This window comes from Palaemon carinicauda, chromosome 24 (assembly GCF_036898095.1).
Source record: "Palaemon carinicauda isolate YSFRI2023 chromosome 24, ASM3689809v2, whole genome shotgun sequence".
Classification (NCBI taxonomy): domain Eukaryota; kingdom Metazoa; phylum Arthropoda; class Malacostraca; order Decapoda; family Palaemonidae; genus Palaemon; species Palaemon carinicauda.
In genome coordinates, this window is record NC_090748.1 from 109,217,030 (window position 1) to 109,239,924 (window position 22,895).

The following is a 22,895-nucleotide window of genomic DNA, read 5'->3' on the forward strand; positions in this document are numbered from 1 at the left end:
TTGTAGCCTCATTAAAAAAAAATATTTAACAGCTGTAGATTTGTAAACAACCGAACCTGTAGTTGTGAGTCGTAGGTAGATCTGTTGTTCAGTGTTAAAATCGCTTTTACCTGGCGTGTCTTTTTCATTGTCAAACTGTTTGATCTAGTTCCCTATTCATTCTCACACAAAGGCTTAGAGAGGTTGAAGATAGTATTCTAAATAATATTTTATTTGTAATTTGTAAGCTTCCTGGTAAAAGTTATTCATTGTTTTAGCCTTGCAAGTCAGGAAAGTGAAAGTTAATATTTAAAATAGTATTTTATTTGTGAACTTACTGGTAATAGTCATTCATTTGATTGTTTTAGCCTTGCAAATCATAGAGGTGAAAGATAATATTTGAAATAGTATTTTATTTGTGAACTTACTGGTAATAGTCATTCATTTTATTGTTTTAGCTTTGCAAGTCAGGAAAGTGAAAGATAATATTCTAAATAATATTTCATTTGTAAGCTTCCTGGTAAAAGTTATTCATTGTTTTAGCCTTGCAAGTCAGGAATTGAAAGATAATATTTAAAATATTTCATTTGTAAGCTTCCTGGTGATAGTCAATCATTTCATTGTTTGAACCTTGCAAATCAGGAAGGTGAAAGATAATATTTAAAATAGTATTTTATTTGTGAACTTACTGGTAATAGTCATTCATTTTATTGTTTTAGCCTTGCAAATCAGAGAGGTGAAAGATGATATTTAAAATAGTATTTTATTTGTAAGATTTCAATAATAGTCACTCATTTCATTGTTTGAGCCTTGCAAAGAAAGGTGAAAGATAGTATTTAAAATAGTATTTTATTTGTAAGCTTCCTGGTAATAGTCAGTCATTTCATTGTTTGAGCCTTGCAAGTCAATGTCATTGTTTCTCAATAGTAAAAAAATATCAATTTTGGAGTACTTAACGAAATATAGTGACATGGAAACATAGTCTTCTGAACAGTTTAATATCTGAATAATTTTGTATTCCAAGTACAGAAGTGGTTTAAATTCTTTGTTTTTTATTTTTTTATGATAAATTGTAATTCGATTTATTTGTTAATACATATTCAATGCCATACCATTGTGCCATCAATGCCACATCTCCTCTTTCATGTATTTTATTTTTTGTTTACAGTGGACTCATGACAAACAAGTAATAAAAAAAGGTCTTTAAAATGATAAACTTAGGGTTTGAAATTTCCAATAAGTAATTGAACATAGAGTCAATAAGATAATTGAATTTCTTTAATCATAGCTGTTTGAATTATTATTATTACTAGATAAGCTACAACCCTAGTTGGAAAAGCAGGATGCTTTAAGCTCAATGGCTCCAACAGGGAAAAATAGCCCAGTGAGGAAAGGAAATGAATAAATTATATATGAGAAGTTATGAATAGAGATTATAAAATATCGTAGGATCAGTAACAACATTAAAATAGATATGTCATTTGTAAACTATGAAGACAGACTCATGTCAGCCTGTTCAACATTAAAACATTTGCTGCAAGTTTGAACTTCTGAAGATTCATACGATTCAACTTCAAAAGTTCAAGCTTGCATCAAATCTTTTTATGTTGAACAAGCTGACACAAGTCTTTTTATAGTTTATATATGAAATATCTGTTTTAATGTTGTTCGTGTTTTTGAAATATCTTAATTGTTCATTACTTCTTATATCGTTTATTTATTTCCTTATTTCCTTTCCTCATTGGGCTATTTTTCCCTGTTGGACCCCTTGGACTTATAGCATCTTGCTTTACCAACTAAGGTTGTAGCTTAGCTAGTAATAATAATAATAATAATAACTGCCTCATTAGGTAGATTATTTTAAGAATTTCAGTTCTTTTGCTACTGAAGTCAGATTTACAAAATCAAAATTGAAAACTAAAGTCATTTTTTTAATTCGTTAAAAATATTTTGATTTGAAATCGGCACTTCTTAATGAAAACATTAAAATCAACTGTAGATCATTTTAAGAATTTCAGTTCTTTTGCTTTTGGAGTCCGATATGCAAAATCAAAATTGAAAACTAAATTAATTTTTTTTATTTGTTAAAAAATCTTTTTATCTGAAATCGACACTACTTAATGAAAATATTAACTTTTTGAAAATTTTGAAATCAATTAGATATATCTATTTTCTAAGGAACAAAAAGGGACCTTTTCTCTGTTCACTCCTCGTTTTAAATTTATCATTTAGCATTTTATTTAAATAAAGAGCTGTGTGAATAGTTTACTATACTTATTAATAGATAACAAATACTATTTGTCATGAGTAAATGGGGATTTTCTTATCAGGTTAACTTTCCATCCCTAAGATACTATGCAAGATTTCCCTAATGTCAAAACATTATGTTCTTATGAAATACATATCCTTCGTATAATATTTTTCATTTCTATTCTTGGGAGTTTCAGTTTACACATTATAGATAACTGAATATCAATCTGTCTGGCTTCGTACGTCTATTATTTATACGATTATGAATTATCAAGAAACTTTTAAATATATGTAAACGTTACAATATTGTGAATGTCAGGGATTTAATTTAAAGAGCTTATTTACAGTTTTCTTTATCAGTTTAAATCAATAGATTTGCCAGTATGTTAAGTCATGTGAAATAGATTGTATTAATAAAATCCTAGATATTTTGAAAACAGTTTTATACAGTACTAAAAACAATCCGCTGACAGTATTTACATTTTTCTTAATCGTAGGAATTGCATTTTCAAATCAGCACAGTAGATAATGACACTTTTCTTTTTGATATTTTGTTTTCACTCTTTAAGTTTCATTATAAGAAACAGGTAGTAAAACGATATTACTATCAGGCCACTTTCAATCACATCCTACCCCAGCTTTCTATAAATCTCACATCATGCCTTTTCTATTTATTTCTCAAATATAGCCTTCATTCATGCATGCCCCATTCAAGGATATTAAACCACAATCCTTCAGCAGGGTTAACCACGGCTCTAATATCCCCATCATTCAATTCATATCCTCTACTGATGATGACATTTGTGTGTGTGGGTGTACCGTAAAACAGGAGGGTCAGCAGCCAGCAGTAGTAGCAGTCCCAGACGAACGCAGCACAAGTGCCGGTCCCAGACTGCCAGCCCGCGGGTGGACAGCAAAAAGATCCTGAGACACTTGGTCACTCCTCCCGTAGGTCACCGCGCCAGCAGCTTCGACGAGTTGCTTCACCTGCACACCCAAACGCCAAAATGTAGTGTAGTAAGTAGGATTGCTCGTTGTGCGTAAAGCTGTTGGCTCTTTCATTTCTTTATGCTAATTTCTTCATCTTAGTCTGAAATCTTCTTGAGGTCTTCACAGGTCTTCGAGTGCTCTAGATGTCGATCAAAATTCTTGTTGTATCCCAGATCTCTGTACAAGGTTCACAGCTGTATATTTGGCTGTTGCTATGTAAAAGAAAAATTTTTTGAGACCTTGTGATGTGAAAAATCTCTTCTCTACTGTATAAACAAAGTAATTCCCCATTCTTCTTCTTAGTCTGAAATCTTTCTGAGGTCTTCGCTGGTCTTTGTGTGCTCTAGATACCAATTGAGAGCTCTTGTGTTCTATCTCAGATGTCTGTAGAAGGGTCACAACTCCATGTTTGGCAGTTGCTGTTGTACTGTGTAAAAGAACAATTTTTTGAGTACATGAAAAACTCTTAGGTATGAAAAAAAAATTCTCTACTGTATAAACAAGGTAAAATAAGAATTCTTACCTAATTTCCATCAAATAGAGGGGTTTTGTTAATTGCCTTATGATACTGACACACAAATTGCTGTACTCTGTTAAGTATGATTAGAAAACTTGATTGATTAATTCAGCTATGGAGATAATGCAAAATGTAGCCATCCATACCCTTAAAAAACTTAACAAACCTTTATACGTTTGGTCTGAAACATGTATCAAGGTGACACCACAAGCAATATAAAATTCTTATAATTAAGTCTTTCCAATTATATTTTAAAGGTATTTCTCAGTCAACTGTATTAGTTTGAATTGTGTAAAGAAAAATTGGAGTTTGCACATATCCCTCAAGGCTAGATAATTAGTCTACAATGAAAATAATGTCATCATATTGAAAACTAGATAATGAATCTTCAGTGAAAATGAGGTAATGAAAGGCTTTAAGTTCACAGATATCCCTCAAGGCTAGATGATTAGTCTACAGTGAAAATAATGTCATCATATTGAAAACTTAGATAATGAATCTTCAGTGAAAATGAGGCAATGAAAGGCTTTAAGTTCACAGATATCCCTCAAGGCTAAATGATTAGTCTACAGTGAAAATAATGTCATTATATTAAAGGCTAGATAATGAATCTACGGTGAAATTAATGTAATTAAAGGCTCGGTAATTATATAATTAGTATACAGTTACGTTAAGGTCATTAGATTAATTTTCACTTCCAGGAAAAAATGTAATCTCACATGTACCTTAATATTTAGGTTCAGTTTGAATTCCATGTATAGAAAGTTACACCATTAATGTCTCGTAGTATTTTAGAAGGTATTGGAGAGGTCACATCAAGCAACCGACCCCTTAATGTAGGGATAACGGCAGGAAAGATTGTTTTAGATTCCCTAATAATATTTTTGTTTCAATGTAATTGAAAAGAGAACACTTCATAAGAAATTGCAAGAACGTTTCATTAAATAAGTTTTTTTTTTTTTTTTTTTTTTGAAAAGGTATTATTATACCCTTGCCTGTCATAAAATGCGTGCAGTTGATAGGCCAAGAGGTAAGCCAATTTATGTAAGGTAATAGAATGACTTGGTAAGAGTCTAATGTTGTGTTAAGGGTATTTGCATAATATCTATGGTCCAGTATTAAGTACATTCCCAGCTACCACGTCCATTTAATCGTAAATTGTAAACGTGTTTCATTGCAGTATCTAAAAGGTTACATTTGGTCTAATAGTTTCCAATTATCTTATTTTTAAAAGGGTAACTCTGTTACTTTCAACTTTCAACTTCTGACGTTTCATTTTCATTTAATTATAAAGTTTTTGAAACGGAAGTTCGATATTGCAGTGTTTTATAAGTTTGACTTTGTTGTCTGCATTTACTTATTGAATCAATTTATATAAGAGATTATTATTCTTCATACAGATAGCCTTTTTAATTGTCCGTTTGAATTGTTCCTTTTTGGAGGCTATAAAGCGAGTCCAGACGCTTAGTTCGTAGTTCCTAGGTTTTGATAGCCAATATGGCAACGTCCCTGACTGGTGATTGCCAGACTGGGGTTCGAGTCCCGCTGAAACGCGTTAGTTCCTTTGGTCGCTGTAACCTCAACATCCTTGTGAGCTAAGGATAGGATTTTGGGGGAGCTTATATGTCTATCTACTGAGTCATAAGCACCCATCGCCTGGCCCTCCTTGGTCCTAGCTTGGGTGGAGAGGGTACTTGGATGTTGATCATATGTATATATGATCAGTCTCTAGGGCATTGTTCTGCTTGATAGACCAATGTCACTGTCTCTTGCCTCTGTCATTCATGAGCGGCCTTTAAACCTTTAATAGTAGTTATATTATCGTAGTATTCTACAAAAACAAGGTCTTGCTCTTTGACCAGCTCTCATGGAGCTAAAAGAAAGAAATTGATGCGTTACTTACCCACAGATAAAAATGACCAACATATCTCCAGCAGTTTTTCTTAATCGGGATTTATTTGTCATTGTCTGTTAAAGTAGTGAAAAAGAAGGAATTGAATAAAACTTTAATTCAGTTTGGTCACCCAGGATTATTATCTCCTGACTTAAGTTATGTCTTGTCTCTTGGGTATTGTCCTGTTTCTAGAGAATTGTCCTCCTGTCTGTAGGGCATTGTCCAATCTATAGGACATTGTTGTCTTTAGAACATTGTCCTGTCTCGTGGGCATTGTCCTGTCTCTTGGACATTGTCCTTCCTTTTGGGTATTATCCTTTCTCTAGGGCATTGTTCTGTCTCTAGGACATTATCCTTTCGCTAGATTCTAGATACAGAACAATGCTCTAGAGTCTAAAGCATAGTTGTCTCTAGAGCATTGTCCTCCTGTCTGTAGGACATTGTGAAGTCTATATGACATTCTCCTATCTTTTTGGTATTGTCCTGTCTCTCGGACATTGTCCTGCCTCCTGAGTATTATCCTTTCTCGAAGGCATTGTTCTATCCTTAGGATATTATCCTCTCTAGAGCATTGTACTGTCTGTAGGGCATTGTCCCGTCTCTCGGACATTTTCCTGCCTCCTGAGTATTATCCTTTCTTTAGGGCATTGTTCTATCCTTAGGATATTATCCTTTCTCTAGAGCATTGTACTGTCTGTAGGGCATTGTCCTGTCTCGAGGACATTGTCCTGCCTCCTGAGTATTATCCTTTCTCTAGGGCATTGTTCTATCCTTAGGATATTATCCTTTCTCTAGAGCATTGTCCTGTCTGTAGGACAATGTCCTGTCTCGAGGACATTTCCCAGTCTCTAGAGTATTATCCTGTCCTTTGCCTCTGTCATTCATGGGTGATCTTTAAACCTTTGTTATGGGTTCTCTCACGCATATTTTCTTTTGTTCATGATCAGTTTGTTATTTTTTCTTGATAGAAATGCCTCTAAAGGTTTATCAAGTTTGTAGTTTTATTTCTAATATATATATATATATATATATATATATATATATTTATATGTGTAAATATATATATGTATGTATGTATATATATATATATATATATATATATATATATATATATATATATATATTTATATATATATAATTATATATATATGTATACATATATATATATGTATGTATATATATATATATATATATATATATATATATATATATATATATATGTATTGTTACTTTATTGGATTATGAAAATTTATTTTTTTTATTCTCATCATATACGTTCTACTCTTTGCTTTTCCTTCCAAAGGAAATTTTATTATATAAAAGCTTATGAAAATGTTGTAGACAAAATCTTTCACAATTGTGTAAGGAAATGGCGTTGGTATATACGTTAGTAGTCATTTATGTGATTTTGAAATATTACATTACTAACATATACAGTAATGTCATACTTAAAGGCTGATTGTTACTCACATTAAATATCAATAATATATACATTGTTTTGGTTGTGTTATGTCTAAATATGTAAAAGGATATGTAAGTAGTCGTAATTGCTGGATGCCAATTTTCAGAAACCTGGGATGATGAGAGATGTATATTGAAAATTATTTACTTTAATATATGTCGTATATGAAAAACATATTCACGATTATATAGTGGATATTTATGTACAATGATATTAATTTCTCCTATATTCTCTTCTATCTTGTTGATATTTCATTTTGAGTGTATTGCTTAAACTATATCATATAGAATAAAAAATGAGTTACCTGCTAACAAATTTAGGTTAGTAAATACTACAAAAATTAAGTGGTGTTACTACTCATGATTGTAGAGTGGATACTTTTGTAAAATAACAATTGATTGTGCTTTGAAAAATCCAAATTTCTCCTGCAATCTTTTCTCTCTTGTTGATATTGCATATTGTCTAGAATGTGCTGCTTAGACTATATCATATTTCATAAATTGCTTATGAGCTAACAAAATTAGGTTGGTAAATATTAATAAGAGAAATAGAAGTGTTGAATTTTAGAAAAAAAGCAATTTCTCCAGTACTGTGTTCTCTTGTTGATTTTTCATATTGCTTAGTGTCTACTGCTTTATTATATCATATAGCATAAAGAACCAGTTATTAGCTAACAAATTTAGGTCGGCAATAATGAATAAAAGCAATAGAAGGAAGGGTTGACTACGTAAGCCCAACCAGAAACCTTTTGCAGTAGAAACCGCCATATTGTAGTGCCAGTAGTAGTAGTAGCAGTAGTTCAGCTCTGGTGATACCTTTTGACGTCCTCCCCGAATCTGTAGGTGTCGGAGGAGTACACTCGCCTTCAGAACTCAGATACTGGTAGGAGGTGCTCCCCGGAGCTCGTTGTAAGTATTGGAAAAGTCACTTTCAAGTGTGTGATGCTTTTCGAGTCTGCATCTCGTCTCCTGTCCTTTTACTTTTAAAACCGTGAGCTTGCTTCCTTTTCTAAAATAGTTTTTTCTTTTATTTTCTTTTAAGAGTTTATAGAAACGAGTCGCCACTTCACAAGTCTAAAAAAGTGATTTTAATTACTTTCAAGCTTCTACGGGCACCAGTAGAGTTACATAGCTGTAGAGTACGTAGTGTTTTTGTAGTGACTAGGTATACAAAGATTTCGTATGATGATAAATAAATCATTCGTGTATGATAATAAATCTGTATAGGTTTAGACTATCCCCTTCTTGTGCGAATGGAAACTACAATAGAAACACTTGAGAGTTTATTGATAAACTGGTCATGATATTTTTATGCTTCACTTATACCGTATGTTCATCACATCCCGCTTGTTCTAGACTTGATACTTTGTAGTGGGCCAGGGTGTCTTTGTTGCTAGAAGTAGTGAGATATATTTCTAATAATATAGTTCTTAAGATTTTAATATATATATATATATATATATATATATATATATATATATATATGTATATATATATATATATATATATATATATATATATCTGTGTGTGTGTGTGTATGTATAAACCCATCTGTAATATACTTGGTTTATTTTGACATTACCTATTATGTATACAATTTATATGTTTTTATGGTGTCTGAAAATCTCCCCTGATGAACAAAACTCCAGTTAGGATAAAAAAAAAGACAAAAACTGCAAGTGTATAGTTTCCCAATATCTGGTGGCCACAGCTGTTTCAAGCAGATTTTTACATATTGCTATTCCTCAGGGCTATAATGGTATTGTTATAATCTTAAGATTGTAGAAAATGATTGCATACCGGTGAATGGTGGCATGACAGAGGTGCCTATAACGAACGCAATTCTGATGAGGTTAAGAGAACCGATTGGTTTGCTAATAACACCCTATGAACAAGTCAGTGATGAAGTAGCAGAGAGATAGATGACGAGTAGGCCTAAATAGATAGAGATAGTTTGTAAATGAACCAGTCAGTGATGAAGTAGTTGAGAGATAGATGTCGAGTAACCCTAGATAGATAGATAGTTTGGAAATATGACCTTGTAAGATGATGCAAAGAGCAGGTTATCATAAAAGCAGATGTGGAACAGGATAAATACTAGTTGGAAGGCCCAGGAAAACAGGGAACTGAATTGATTTCACATGTAACCCTGTAAATGGAAAATCTTGTGGACAAGTATTAGAAATAGCATTGATAAATGTATTGTGAACTCGTGATCATATGTCCAAACTAGCGAAAGCTTTTTACAATTGCTCACTTCCCCCTCCCCTTAGAGTTTTATTAAGTTATAATGTATCATATATAATACTATGCATAGTAGGCATTTCTCTATTAACCACACATAAACATAAAGGCACGCATACGGTTAAACACTTAGTTCAGAAAACTCAACCAAATTGTTCATTATTTAAGATATTTCAGTGTAGTTAGTCTTGAAAATTCACAATACATTCATCATCAAACTTCCAAAATGGCTTATTGTTCATCAAAACAGATCAAGAGTATAACTAGACCTGAAATCATATCTTTGAAAAACTAGACAGTCTGTAAATAGCTATTGTATTGTGAATTTCAGATTGTGAAGATATGAATCTTTTTATTATTCTTGAGAAACGATACTTATGTGATTAAAAAATATCCCAAATCAAGTGAGTTTACATGCAGGCTAAGGCAGATATTGCCTTCTTTGTAGGCTATACAACACTTTACAGCTCAATTTTACCTTTCCCTTTCAACTGAGGTTAGAAGTATTTAAGTAAGAAATATTCTTTCTCTCTAAGACGAGAAAGAAAATAATAAGCCAAAAAAATTATAATTGCAGCATTTTATCCTTTTGAAAAGGGAATTGAAACTTATTGAAAACTAAATAGTGTTGCACTATCTAGAAGAGCACCATATTTTTTACAGGAACGTTTGATTTCTGCAATGTCGTGCGGTACTTCTCGAATGTCCATGGAAATTTATTTACAAATGTAGTACATGCATCATGAACTTAACATTTGAACTCCACATTTGTTCTTAAATATAATTCTCCACTTTTTCACTTTCTACCAATCCAAATACCCCTTTCTTCACATTGGTTCTTAAATATAATTCTTCACTTTTTCACTTTCTGCCAATCCAAATACCCCCTTCTCCACATTGGTTCTCAAATATAATTCTAAACTTTTTCACTTTCTGCCAATCCAAATATCCCATTCTTCACATTGGTTCTTGAATATAATGCTCCACTTTTTCACTTTCTGCCAATCCAAATACCTCCTCCTCCACATTGGTTCTTAAATATAATTCTCCACTTTTTCACTTCCTGCCAGGCCAAATACCCCCTTCTCCACATTGGTTCTTGAATATAATTCTCCACTTTTTCACTCTCTGCCAGGCCAAATACCCCCTTCTCCAAATTGGTTCTCAAATATAATTCTAAACTTTTTCACTTTCTGCCAATCCAAATATCCCATAAACCACATTGGTTCTTGAATATAATTCTCCACTTTTTCACTTTCTGGTAATCCAAATACCCCCTTCTCCACATTGATTCTCAAATATAATTCTCTACTTTTTCACTTTCTGCCAATCCAAATATCCCATTCTCCATATTGGTTCTTGAATATAATGCTCCACTTTTTCACTTTCTGGTAATCCAAATACCTCCTTCTCCACATTTGTTCTTAAATATAATTCTCCACTTTTTCACTTTCTGCCAATCCAAGTACCCCTTCTCCAGCTTGGCTCTTAAATATAATTCTCCCCTTTTTCACTTTCTGCCAATCCAAGTACCACCATCTCAGGCTTGGTTCTTAAATATAATTCTCTACTTTTTCACTTTCTGCCAATCCAAGTACCCCCTTCTCCACATTGGTTCCCTCACAATTGTTTGGTGAAGAATGTGGTGAACATAGATTTAGTTGTTAGCTCAATATTGGTAGAAAATTAATGAAGCATAATGTCAGTAAGAAATATTTTACTTATATTTGATGAGAAAGTCATTTGACTTTGAAGAAATCACAGAAAAACTGGTGTTCACATTTCATTCACTTTTTGCGTCTTTAAATAAGAATTGATTTTGAAATGTTTATAAGAATCACAATTTTAGGCTGTACCTGAAAGTATAAACTTTTGTACAAACTTACTTAGTTGTCCAATATTAAAAACATTTAACCCTATGATAGAAAAGAAATTGCAAAGAACTTTTTTTTTTGCAATTGCCTCGGTGTCTAAAGTGTTTGGGGTTCGTATCCTGTTAAGTTTAATGAATGATAATAATTTATCCATATTTATTTTTAAGAAAACTATTTTTTGGAAAGAAAAAATTCTCCTGATGCCTTTGTATATATTATATTCATTAGATTGCCTCATATGAATGCCAAATTTTATTTATTTATTACTTTTTTAACTATATCTTAATATTTTGGAAAGTATTCATGAAGAATTTCATGAATCTAGAACCGTTTTGAAAAATCCTTTCATGAAATTTTCTCTTGATATTTTGGAAAGTATTCATGAAGAATTTCTTGAATCTAGAACCTTTTTCAAAAATCCTTTCATGAAACTTTCTCTTAATATTTTGGAAAGTATTCATGAAAAATTTCTTGAATCTAGAACCATTTTCAAAACTCCTTTCCTGAAACTTTCTCTTAATATTTTGGAAAGTATTCATGAAGAATTTCATGAATCTAGAACCGTTTTCAAAAATCCTTTCATGAAACTTTCTCTTGATATTTTGGAAAGTATTCATGAAGAATTTCTTGAATCTAGAACCTTTTTCAAAAATCCTTTCATGAAATTTTCTCTTGATATTTTGGAAAGTATTCATGAAAAATTTCATGAATCTAGAGCTTTTTTCAATAATCCTTTCATGAATCCAGTACTTTTTTGATAGATTTCCACTACTTCAGAACATATGTTTCAAAGTTTTGTTCCACCTAACAGGAGTTAATAGCTTTATGCTCTTACTATTTCCAGCCTGGTTTTTGTGATCACTAGGTGAGCTGCTCTGATTAATAAATTTCATTTTATTTTTAGCAAAAAAAAAAAAAATTTAAGTGAACTAGAAATTGGCAATAAATTAAAAATGTAGGAATTTCTTTTGCGCTTTTTAAAAATATCTTATTTTTTCGAGTGATTAAACATATATTAGCAAATTGACATATATTTTTATATATTCATTTGATGCTGCTTAATATTTTTATATTTACTGTTTTTCTATAAAGGGGAAGCTAAGGAAATTAATATTTGAATTTGATTTTAAATTTTACTTCCCTAATCTTGAATAATTTTATCTTATAATTTTCGATTTGCATGTGCAAAAATAATGTTGCATATTGGTCAATCCGTGTGCTACACGTACGGTATATTTATTAGTTCCTTATTTTTCACTATGAAGAAATAATGAAAAATATAGTTTTGAAAGTCATACATTTATGCAAATTTTTCTGTATTAAATATGATTATAAACATTTGTCAGTAATCGTGTAAGTTATGAAAGTCATACATTTATGCACATAATATATTTGCCATTTTCTATATTGAATATAATTATAAAAGTTTGTTAGTATTCGTGCAAGAAGTATACAGACCTTAACGTGAATACATTTTGAAAATGAAAACACAATGATCTCAGTCATTTTAAATTATCTTAATTTTTCTGTATTAAATATAATTATTAAAGTTTGTTAGTATTCATGTAAGAAGTATACAGAACGTAACGTGAATACATTTTGAAAATAACAACATAATGATCTCAATCATTTGAAATTATCATTATTTTAATTTATACTACAGATATACATTTGTAAGTCATCTGGTAAGAAGTAATTTATTTTTATTGATGAAATAGCCGTTCAGGAAACATATCTTTATCTCTTTTATAATGGCATAAAAGTATTTGCTTAGTTTTTGGATCATTTGAGAGTTGTAAATAGACCTGGTATATGCCTTGTCCTTTTTGCATTCAAACTTCTGCTTGTTTTCTAGCGTGAGGATCGTTTTAAGCGCATTTTGTGAGCTACTAGTCACCTTTTTCTACTTTGTCTGTATATGCTATCTTATCTTTTCTATTATTTCTATTATTTCTGCTTTACTGTACCAGTATTTCCTCATGTGACTGTACATATGAGCTAAGGCAATGTTTTCCCAAAATTTGATATATATGCTTTCATTCAACCCTTTTTAAATGATATTAATGACATCTAATCCTATATATATCCTGATTCTACCTTTTTGAATTATGTTAAATACTTCATCTATTCCTATACATATCTCGAAGGTAACTATCAGTTTTGATGAATAATACGAGTTTCGTTATAACCCTCCCTAACTAGTGTCGCAGTTCTCGAGCGTATGGACATCTTCTCACTCACTCACACTCCCTCACACTCTCACTCTCTCCATTTATCCACCCTAGGAGAGGACCCGAAGCACGGACATAGCGACGGAGTTGAGGCGGAGTGATGGAGCCGACGGAACAACTGCAATCATCGAAGGACTTATCCACGAAACCTCCCTGACGTCCCTGGCGCCATCACCCTCCAAGCAGGACAAGAAAGTCACGTTCGCCAAGCTCCTCGATAAGATGTCCAAGGAGATTAGTTCTTCGTCCTCAGATATCAGCTGTGCTGAGGAAAAGTCCCCTAGTAGGATATTCAATTTGGGTGGAGCTAGGAGATCGCCCAGGAGGTCTCCTCGTATCAGGCACACGCAGAGGTTAGTAACTTTCGATACACATGTTTTATCTTGATAAATTAGTGTAAGTCTGTAGTGTTTGTTAGTGCTGGTGACCAGGGCAGTTTATGTTTTAAAAATCATAGCTAAGTCTCAACCGAATGGAGTGGAGATGGTTGAAGAGAAGAAGAATGCTATGGAACCCTCAACCTAGTAGGGTGTAGGTAGTTGAAGAAACTTGTTAATTTTAAAGATCAGACGAGAGAAATCTCTGGATATTATTTTGTTTCCTTGGGGGGGGGGATCAAGAAAAACAAATCTAGTATGTAGTGTTGTTAGTGCTGGTGACTAGGGCAGTTTGTTTTAAGAATCATAGCCAAGCCTCAACCGAATGAAATGGAGTTGGTTGAAGAAAAGAAGAATCCTAGGGAAGCCTCAACCAAATGGAGTAGAGTTGTTTTAAGAAAAGAAGAATCCTAAGGAAGCCTCGACCAAATGGAGTGGAGTTGTTTGAAGAATAGAAGAATCCTTAGTGGGGTGTAGGTGGTTGAAGACCTCAACCAAACGGAGTGGAGTTGTTTGAAGAAAAGAAGAATCCTAGGGAAGCCTCAACCTAGTGGGGCATAGGTGGTCGAAGACCTCAACCAAATGGAGTAGAGTTGGCTGAAGAAACTTTGTTTTCTTTTAGGATAAGAAGAGGGGAGTCTTTAAACGTTGAGTTGGGGATTTGGTTGAAGAAACTTAGTTTTTTAAGATCAGAAGAGAAATCTCTGGACGTTGTTTTGTGATCTTTTTAATAAAAAGATCTGTTACATGGTGTAGTCAAGTCAGCTGTTTGGCTGTGTATATATTCTTCACTTAGCCATTAAAATATTATATTTTATGTAGAGACTCTATGACAGTTTGCAATAAACAAACAGAATGAAGCAAAGCCGGAAACCAAGCTTAATCTTAGTGCCTTTATTCTTATTCTCTAAATCTGCTCCTAGTCTGTATTGGATTTTATCTAATCGCTTTTATTCTTATCAATATTTTAATCTTTGTTTCCTCTTGCATCGGTTTCCTGTTCTTTCACTCTGCATGCTTTCGTCTTCCACATTTTTACTTGCTTTAGCTACGATTCACCCATCCAAGTCTCTTTTGCTTCCTTTAAATATTCTCTTTTGTTTGTTCTAACTTCTTTTACATAGATATTGGACCTTTAAACCCATAATTCGGTTAAATACAGTACTTGTGATATTTTATTATTCTGAAATAAAGTGTTTGAATAACATCAAACTCTTGTGTAGATTACGAATTTCAAATTGCCATTTTTGCCTCCAAAATATTGACTGTACTGTGTTGCTCCCATGTTGCATTTATTGTTCATTACCTTAGTTATTTAGGAAAACAGTCAGCATAGTATTACAGCTTTGCAGTTCTCAGTTATAACTGTTTATTAAAACAAGTATGACCCTTATATGCTCATGTTTGGAATTATGTTCATATATCAGATGATTCTGTATTTTTTTTTTTTTTAATGGGTTAGACTGTCAATGGTAACTGTTTTTGGGCATTGTATGCATCACCCCTTCTAGAAAGCCTCTCCTTCAACAAGTAACACTTCTATATTTACTTTTGATGCGGGACTGGCCATTGTGTCTTTGGGAAGAAGAAGAATTATCATCTTCTTAAGTGTCCTGCGAACATATTCCAGCATCTTTCGATACCTTTTCTGAAAGGTGGAATCTAGACCCAAAACATATTCATCATTCTTCCTCCAATCAACTTATAGCTAGATAAATTCATTCATTGTTTGCGCCTTTTTCCTTAAAGAACATTAGAATTGAAACTGAGAAATGTCCTATTTATATCTAATGTAGAAGCACTTCACTCCTAAATTAATATAGACCCAAGACATATTCTTCATTCATCCTTGAATCAAGTTATGGCTAGATAAACTCTTGCAGCCATTTGGTTGTGTTTTTCCCTTAAAAAAACATTGGAATTGAACCTGAGGAATCCCCTATCTATATCTAGTAATGTAGAATTACTACACTGCTAAAATATTCAATAGGTTTTAAGACCTTTTTGTACGTATTCTATACCCACAAGCCTTGAAACTTCTTGTATTTTCCTGACATAGTGTGCAGATCAGGAACTGACTGGAGGAGAGAAGCACTATTTCTGAATTCAATACATCTCTTGCAATTAGGTGTAGTAAGTCTTGCCACAAAGTTTCAAGGCACTGAATGTTGTGATCGTCAGTAGACTGAACTTTGTTTATATATTCATAGAACTGCAGATCTAAGCGACATGTATAGCATGTAGATCTTGATTTGCTGGCACAGTAAATCAAGTAAGACGTGAAATAAGTTCTAGATACTATCCTCTGTCCGGTGTATTTTGTCTTAAGTTTCATCCGGTGTAGGTCATCATATGTACCCTTCATACAGGTTTCCATCCTGCTATCCTCACCCCTTTTCATCACATGTCCAAACCATTTCAGTCTTTTAGATCACTCTTTTTTTCCGAACTGCTGTACACTTCATCTCTGCTTCTTGTCAATTAGTAGAACGATATTACAACTACACTCTAGGCATTAATCTATTTTGTCTGAAGTTCCATCCGGTGTAGGTCATTATATGTACCCTTCATACAGGTCTCCCTCCTGCTATCCTCACCCTTTTTCATCACATGTCCAAACCATTTCAGTCTTTTAGATCTCTCTTTTTTTCCGAACTGCTTTACACATCTCTCTGCTTCTTCTCAATTAGTAGAACGATATTACAACTAAACTCTAGGCATTAATCTATTTTGTCTGAAGTTCCATCTGGTGTAGGTCATCATATATTCCCTTCCCACAAGTCTCCATCCTGCTACCCTCACCCCTTTTCATCACATGTCCAAACCATTTCAGTCTTTTAGATCTCTCTTTTTTCCGAACTGCTGTATACTTCATCTCTCTGCTTCTTCTCAATTAGTAGAACGATGTTACAACTACACTCTAGGCATTAATCTGTATCTGTATCACTGCTTCTACCGCTTGTAGAAGTAGAGGCTCTATGCAACCACCATAGGGCCTTGCACCATAATGAGAGGATATTTACATTTATGAGTAGTTTAGCTAACTCTTTCCACTTACATCTAGGTTGTAGTTCGTTGCATTCCTAGAGTTACAAAGAAAACGTTCTTGCTTTTTCACGACTTATCCATTCTCCCCAAAAGGGTTCTCCACTTTCCTCTCTTTCTACCATGATCTTTTAGTGCAATGATAGCTCAGTAACTATTTAAAATCTGAAAAATACAGTTTAAGGCTGGTTAGATCTCATAATTTCTTTAGATTGGAATAGATAAATCTACATCAATATCTCGTATTTTCAGTAATGATGCTTATAAGTTTACCTACAAACTTTTGCATTGAAACTGTAAAACAAGATCTTATCCCTCCTCACTTATGGAATGTGTATTTAGAGGCAAAGTTTTTATGTACATCAAGGGCTCTCTTATATTAAGTGTAGTGAATCTAAGGAGGAAAGATCTGAATACACACTTTATAATCATATTGCATATATCCGTAGTTTATATATATGATATATATGTGCTTTGTGTTGTATCCTGTTCCTACTGAACAGGGCCCTGTATGGGAGCACTGCTTACAGCGTATCTTGATGACACACTATAGACTGTAACCGAGGGGTCTTATGATTGTAACTGTGGCCACCAGCTGCCTTGATATTAGACTTTACTTCTTATTTATTAATTTGGTTTTTATATATCAATCCAACCACTTTAAGTTTATCTTACTAGGCTTTTCACTTATATTAAGAATTAAGGCTTTTAGACATACCTAGGAGACTCTAGGAATGTAACTTTGTAATCTTGTTAAATTATATTATAAAAATTCAATCATGGTTCATTGGAATGTCATAAAAAGGTTAGTATTTACTGTAGTGGAAAGCTTGTAAAGGATATTTTCAAGTCACTTTTCTTTTGAGTTTATGAAAGCAATTTAATTACTCTTTTTTTTTCAGGTACAGTGGCTCTGGAAGTGAAGACATAGCAGAAACACCCGATGTATCTTCTTCTGAAATGACTCCTGATCCACCCAAGAGACTTCTGACAATAAAATCAGCCTCATCCCCCTCTTCCAAGACTTCCTCCCCTCAGAGCAGAAACAAAATGGTCAAAATCTCATCAGCAGACTCGCTTCTTGCTATGTTCAGAAACTTTGGTGAGTTGTTCAAGAACACCTATAAAGAGCAGTTGATATATTTCAATCATGCTTTCTGTATCAATCTTATTAGCATAATTTTCAGTAATCCTTGTAAGACACTGCAATCTCAGGTTTTCGTGCAATACATTTTTTACTGATTGAATTACTTTCTAATTACGGGGCTGTGGTCTTTTTTTCTGATTGAATTATTAAATTAATTTCTAATTAGAGAATTTTGGTCATTTTTCTGATCAAATTACTTTTTAATTAGCGGGTCTGGTCTTTTTTCTAATCAAGTTACTTTCTAATTATTAGGCTATGGTCGTTTTTCTGATCAAATTACTTTCTAATTAGGGGGGTTGCTGGTGGTTTTTCTGATTAAATTACTTTCTAATTAGGGGGGGTGCTGGTGGTTTTTCTGATCAAATTACTTTTTTAATTATGGGGCTATGGTTAGTTTTCTGATCAAATTACTTTCCAATATTGGGGTCTGTCCATTTTTCTGATCAAATCACTTTCTAATTAGGGGGTTGCTGGTGGTTGTTCTGATCAAATTACTTTTTTTATTATGGGGCTATGGTTAGCTTTCTGATTAAATTACTTTCTAATAGCCTATTGGGGTCTGTCCATTTTTCTGATCAAATTATTTCCTAATTAGTAGGTCTGGTCGTTTTTCTGATCAAATTACTTTCCAGTATTGGGGTCTATCCATTTATCTGATCAAATTACTTTTTTTAGGGGGATCTGGTCGTGCAAGTGCCTCAAACCCATCTAGTCCACATGGATCAGAAGTGGAAGACTCTTCAGCTCACCAATCACCGTCTACTACACCAACAACGCCTCAAAAAGCACCGCCTCCAGTTAAACAAGATACACTTACTGTGCCCGGAGCTCTACAAGTACAGGTACTGTACTTACATTGTGTTTCATCACTTCAAGGTATTATTATTATTATTATTATTATTATTATTATTATTATTATTATTATTATTATTGTTGTTATTACTTGCTAAGATACAACCCTAGTTGCAAAAGCAGGATGCTATAAGCCCAGGGACTCCAATGGGGAAAATAGCCCAGTGAGGAAAGGAAAAAAGAAAATATTTTTTGTATTTATTCACTTCAAGATATTATTTATTGCTTTATTATAATTATCATTATTATTATTATTATTATTATTATTATTATTATTATTGCTTGCTAAGCTACAACCCCAGTTGCAAAAGCAGGATGCTATAAACCCAGGGGCTCCAACGGGGAAAATAGCCCAGTGAGGAAAGGAAAAAAGAAAATATTCTAAGAACAGTAACAACATTAAAATAAATATCTCCTATATAAACTATAAAAAATTTAACAAAACAAGAGGAAAAGAAATAGCATAGAATAGTGTGCCTAAGTGTACCCTCAAGCAAGAGAACTCTACCACAAGACAGTGGAAAACCATGGTACAGAGGTACTACCCAAGACTAGAGAACAATGGTTTGATTTTGGAGTGTCGTTCTCCTAGAAGAGCTGCTTACTATAGCTAAAGAGTCTCTTCTACCCTTACCAAGAGGAAAATAGCCAGTGAATTACAGTGCAGTAACCTCTTGGGTGAAGGAGAGTTGTTTGGTAATCTCAGTGTTGTCAGGTGTATGAGGCAGAGGAGAATATGTAAAGAATGTGTTTACTGTATTGACTTAAAACTTTTTGCTTTTATATCAAATAAAGATTAAATGGTGAATATTTATTCGTAATAAAGATATATTTAGGCCAGATAATCATTCATACAAAAAAATAGTTTAGAATGGACGTAAAATATTACATAGAATTTGTTGGTATTGATTATTAAGATTATGATAATGTTTAATATGTTGCAGGTTCAGTCGAGCGGTGGTGGTTCAGTGCAGCATGGTGGGCCAGTTATCACACTGGAAGTTCCTTCCAATGATCAATATCGGTGTTTATCACCCATTACAGAACTGCCTACACCTGTACCTACTCCGGTTCCCTCACCATTACCTACTCCATGTCGTCATCGACCTAAACCACGCACAAGCTCAGAATCCAATGACAACAAGGAGAGTGAGGACACTGAGTCTGAATTCTCTTTGTCGATGTCTGTAGAGCGCAGTAGCTCGGATAGCTCTGGTCCAGATCACCGGATGTTCTTTACATCCTTGAAAAGCCTAAACGCTATCCACGATGCCAGCAGCAGGTCAGAAACATTATCTCCAACAGGTGTGACCGTCACACCATCATCATCGCTGTCCTCTAGAACTCCATCTCCTGTGACTTCACCATCAGCCTCACCAGCTGCATCTCCCAAGGTGAAGACAAAACCACCACCTTTGCACATTCCAAATGCAAATGTTTTAAAATTCAGTCTCGATAAAGGTGAGGGATCATCAAGTGAGGGTGCATGTAGTGGTGGCATCAGTTTACAGGTTCCTGTTATTAAAGTAGAAGATGCAGAGGAAGATGTGCGATGGGATTCGACACCACGATTGCGTTCACAAAGTGTAGATGTTGGTAGTATATTGCAAGCACCACTTATTACTATATCACCTGCTGATGATGATCCACCCACACCTCCAGCTCACCCACCGCCTTTAGTTATACCAACACTGAACGTTACTTTAGCTTCACCACCAGTTTTAAAAAAAACTTATCCACCTGTGCCTACTATAACAATAGACGAGCCAGATTCTAAAAAGCCACCGATACCTCCAAGACGGAATCCTCCTTTGAAAAGAGAAAAGGCAAGTTCATTAGACCTACAACAAGCACCTTCAATAACCGTTACAAGTATGCTTAGCGAAGTAGAATCTGACACAGACTCTCCTACAACTGGCTGTCGTCAAGGTGGTCCATCTTCTTGCTACCTCAGTCCTTTTTTGGGCGTTGAACTACGAGCATCTGAATCTAATCTTAGTTCATCTGGTTATAGTTCAGCCTACTCTCCAGGCCCTTCTCGATGCTCGTCAGATAACCCCTTATGTTTAGATGAACCTTTAACACCATCTGTCACATCAATTCCTGCTCGACACATGGGTTTTCCCAACCCAGTACCACAGATCATGGCTCCTCCAAGGAACAAACGTCGCCCAATGTTCAAGATACCTCCTACAGAAATGACAACTACAACTATAGTAACTCCTTCTCCTCTTTTACGAACTGATTCTGAAACAACAGATGATCCTGGAACTTCACAGCCAGAAGCAGACTCTGCTCTTGAGTTAGATACAAATGATGAATGTAGTGATGGTGTTTTACAAATTGAGAAAACAAATAAACTTAGTAGTGAAGAGGAAGCTGAAGCACAACGACAAAGGTTGCTTCTTTCTTCAAGTCATTCTTTTCCCAAAGAATCCCCTCGGTTAGTCCGATCACCCCCAGCTATCGTGGTGCATTCATCTCTCCCGAGTGAATCCTCCCTGGAGGATTGTTTGTCAGAAAAACCTTCCCGTCTCAGCCCAGTTAGTTCTCGTAGTGAATCCCCAATCAGTGACTCGCGACTAAGTGTTGCACGGATATATCCTGCCTTTTTTGGTGTGAGTGGAAAACCAGAATTACCTTATACTGACTCGGATGGATTGTACGACTGTCCATCTTCCGAAGTTTTACATTCAGACTCCCATGTATCTGTTTCCCCTTTAAAACGCCTCGGCAAAAAGAAATTAAAGCGGTCCCCTGGAAAGGGCCTCAAATCACTGTTAGGTTTCAATGATGCTGGTTCAGGGGATACTGGCATTGGGACAGGTGCGTTAAGTGATGGAGCCAAAAGCCGTTTGGAACCCCCAAACTGGGAGAGGTCGCCTCGTCGTCATTCACCAAAGAGAAGAGTTAGGGCACAAACCAGCGTTGATCTTTTGTCATCTTCCAATGAAAGCATCACTTCCCAAAGGTAAAACATGCATGAGGTATTGCCACACATTACTGAGCTTATAATACCACATATGCATGGCAATATATTATCTTACTAAGATTGTGTTTTGAAATAAAAGTATTGTTTGGGTGTACACTGTAGCGTAGACTGTAATCTTGGTATTTAACTAGTAGATGAATACTCTATTTGCAGTGTTAACATTCATAATAACTTGATACAAATACTTCAATTACTATGGCATTACTTGAAAAATGCATGAATTGGAAAATTAGGATAATTCCATATGAATCCACTATTGAGGGAAAAAATTCATATATCCAGCGGAGGTTATAAATTAACCTGCATTTATTTATCCGTTTGTTTGTCTGTTAGCAGGATTACGTCGATACGTGTTGCCAGTTTTTTGCCAAATTTTAACAACGGATAAGCATTATGTTCCTGAAGAACCCATTAAATTTTGGAGGTAATCCGGATGAAGATCACGACACTGGTTATTATTGTTATTATACAGTAGATTCAATCGCGTTCATAATTCCAGAAGGCTGAAACTTATTCTCCCATTATATTTCCCAGGTCAATGAACAATTGAGATATACTGTAGTTTTGTAGTATCTAATAGTTATGTCTAATTCAAAATAGCTGTAGAACATACTTGTTTGTGTAAGATCACACAGAACATACCCATCAGATTGCATTACATGGTGATAGGTCGTATCAAGCCATGCTGTTTTCTTTTCAAATAATGTACGACTTCATGACTATCATGACCAAAGGGAGAGTTATGTACAAGTAGGTACTGAAATCAAACTTATTGAATATTTATTTGAAAACTCATAGTATCAAATTCACGTGTTAGATATTAAAAAGAAACAGGAGCTTAACCACTTGCACCTAAAGTCAAAGTTAATTTTTCTTAGTCTTAGTCACAGTACTCGAATGTGTATGAAAATATTTTAATTTCTTTCAATTGAGTAGATAGCCATCTATCAAAAAAATAAACCTTAAATCATATTAGTTGAATATATTCTTAATATGATATTTAGAATATCACGAATCTGGGTTTTCTTTCGTGAATTTTAAC

At 34.0% G+C, this 22,895-nt stretch overlaps 1 protein-coding gene across 1 annotated transcript in view; it reads left to right on the top strand.

The window, feature by feature from the left end:
• Positions 1–22,895, top strand: part of LOC137618548 (uncharacterized) — a 243,436-nt gene that overhangs the window by 206,780 nt on the left and 13,761 nt on the right. Inside the window, exons 23-27 of the mRNA XM_068348706.1 lie at positions 3,059–3,246; positions 13,495–13,793; positions 17,765–17,964; positions 18,685–18,851; positions 19,806–21,832. Of these exons, the coding sequence (XP_068204807.1) occupies positions 3,059–3,246; positions 13,495–13,793; positions 17,765–17,964; positions 18,685–18,851; positions 19,806–21,832 (2,881 nt within the window). The remainder of the gene's footprint in view (positions 1–3,058; positions 3,247–13,494; positions 13,794–17,764; positions 17,965–18,684; positions 18,852–19,805; positions 21,833–22,895) is intronic.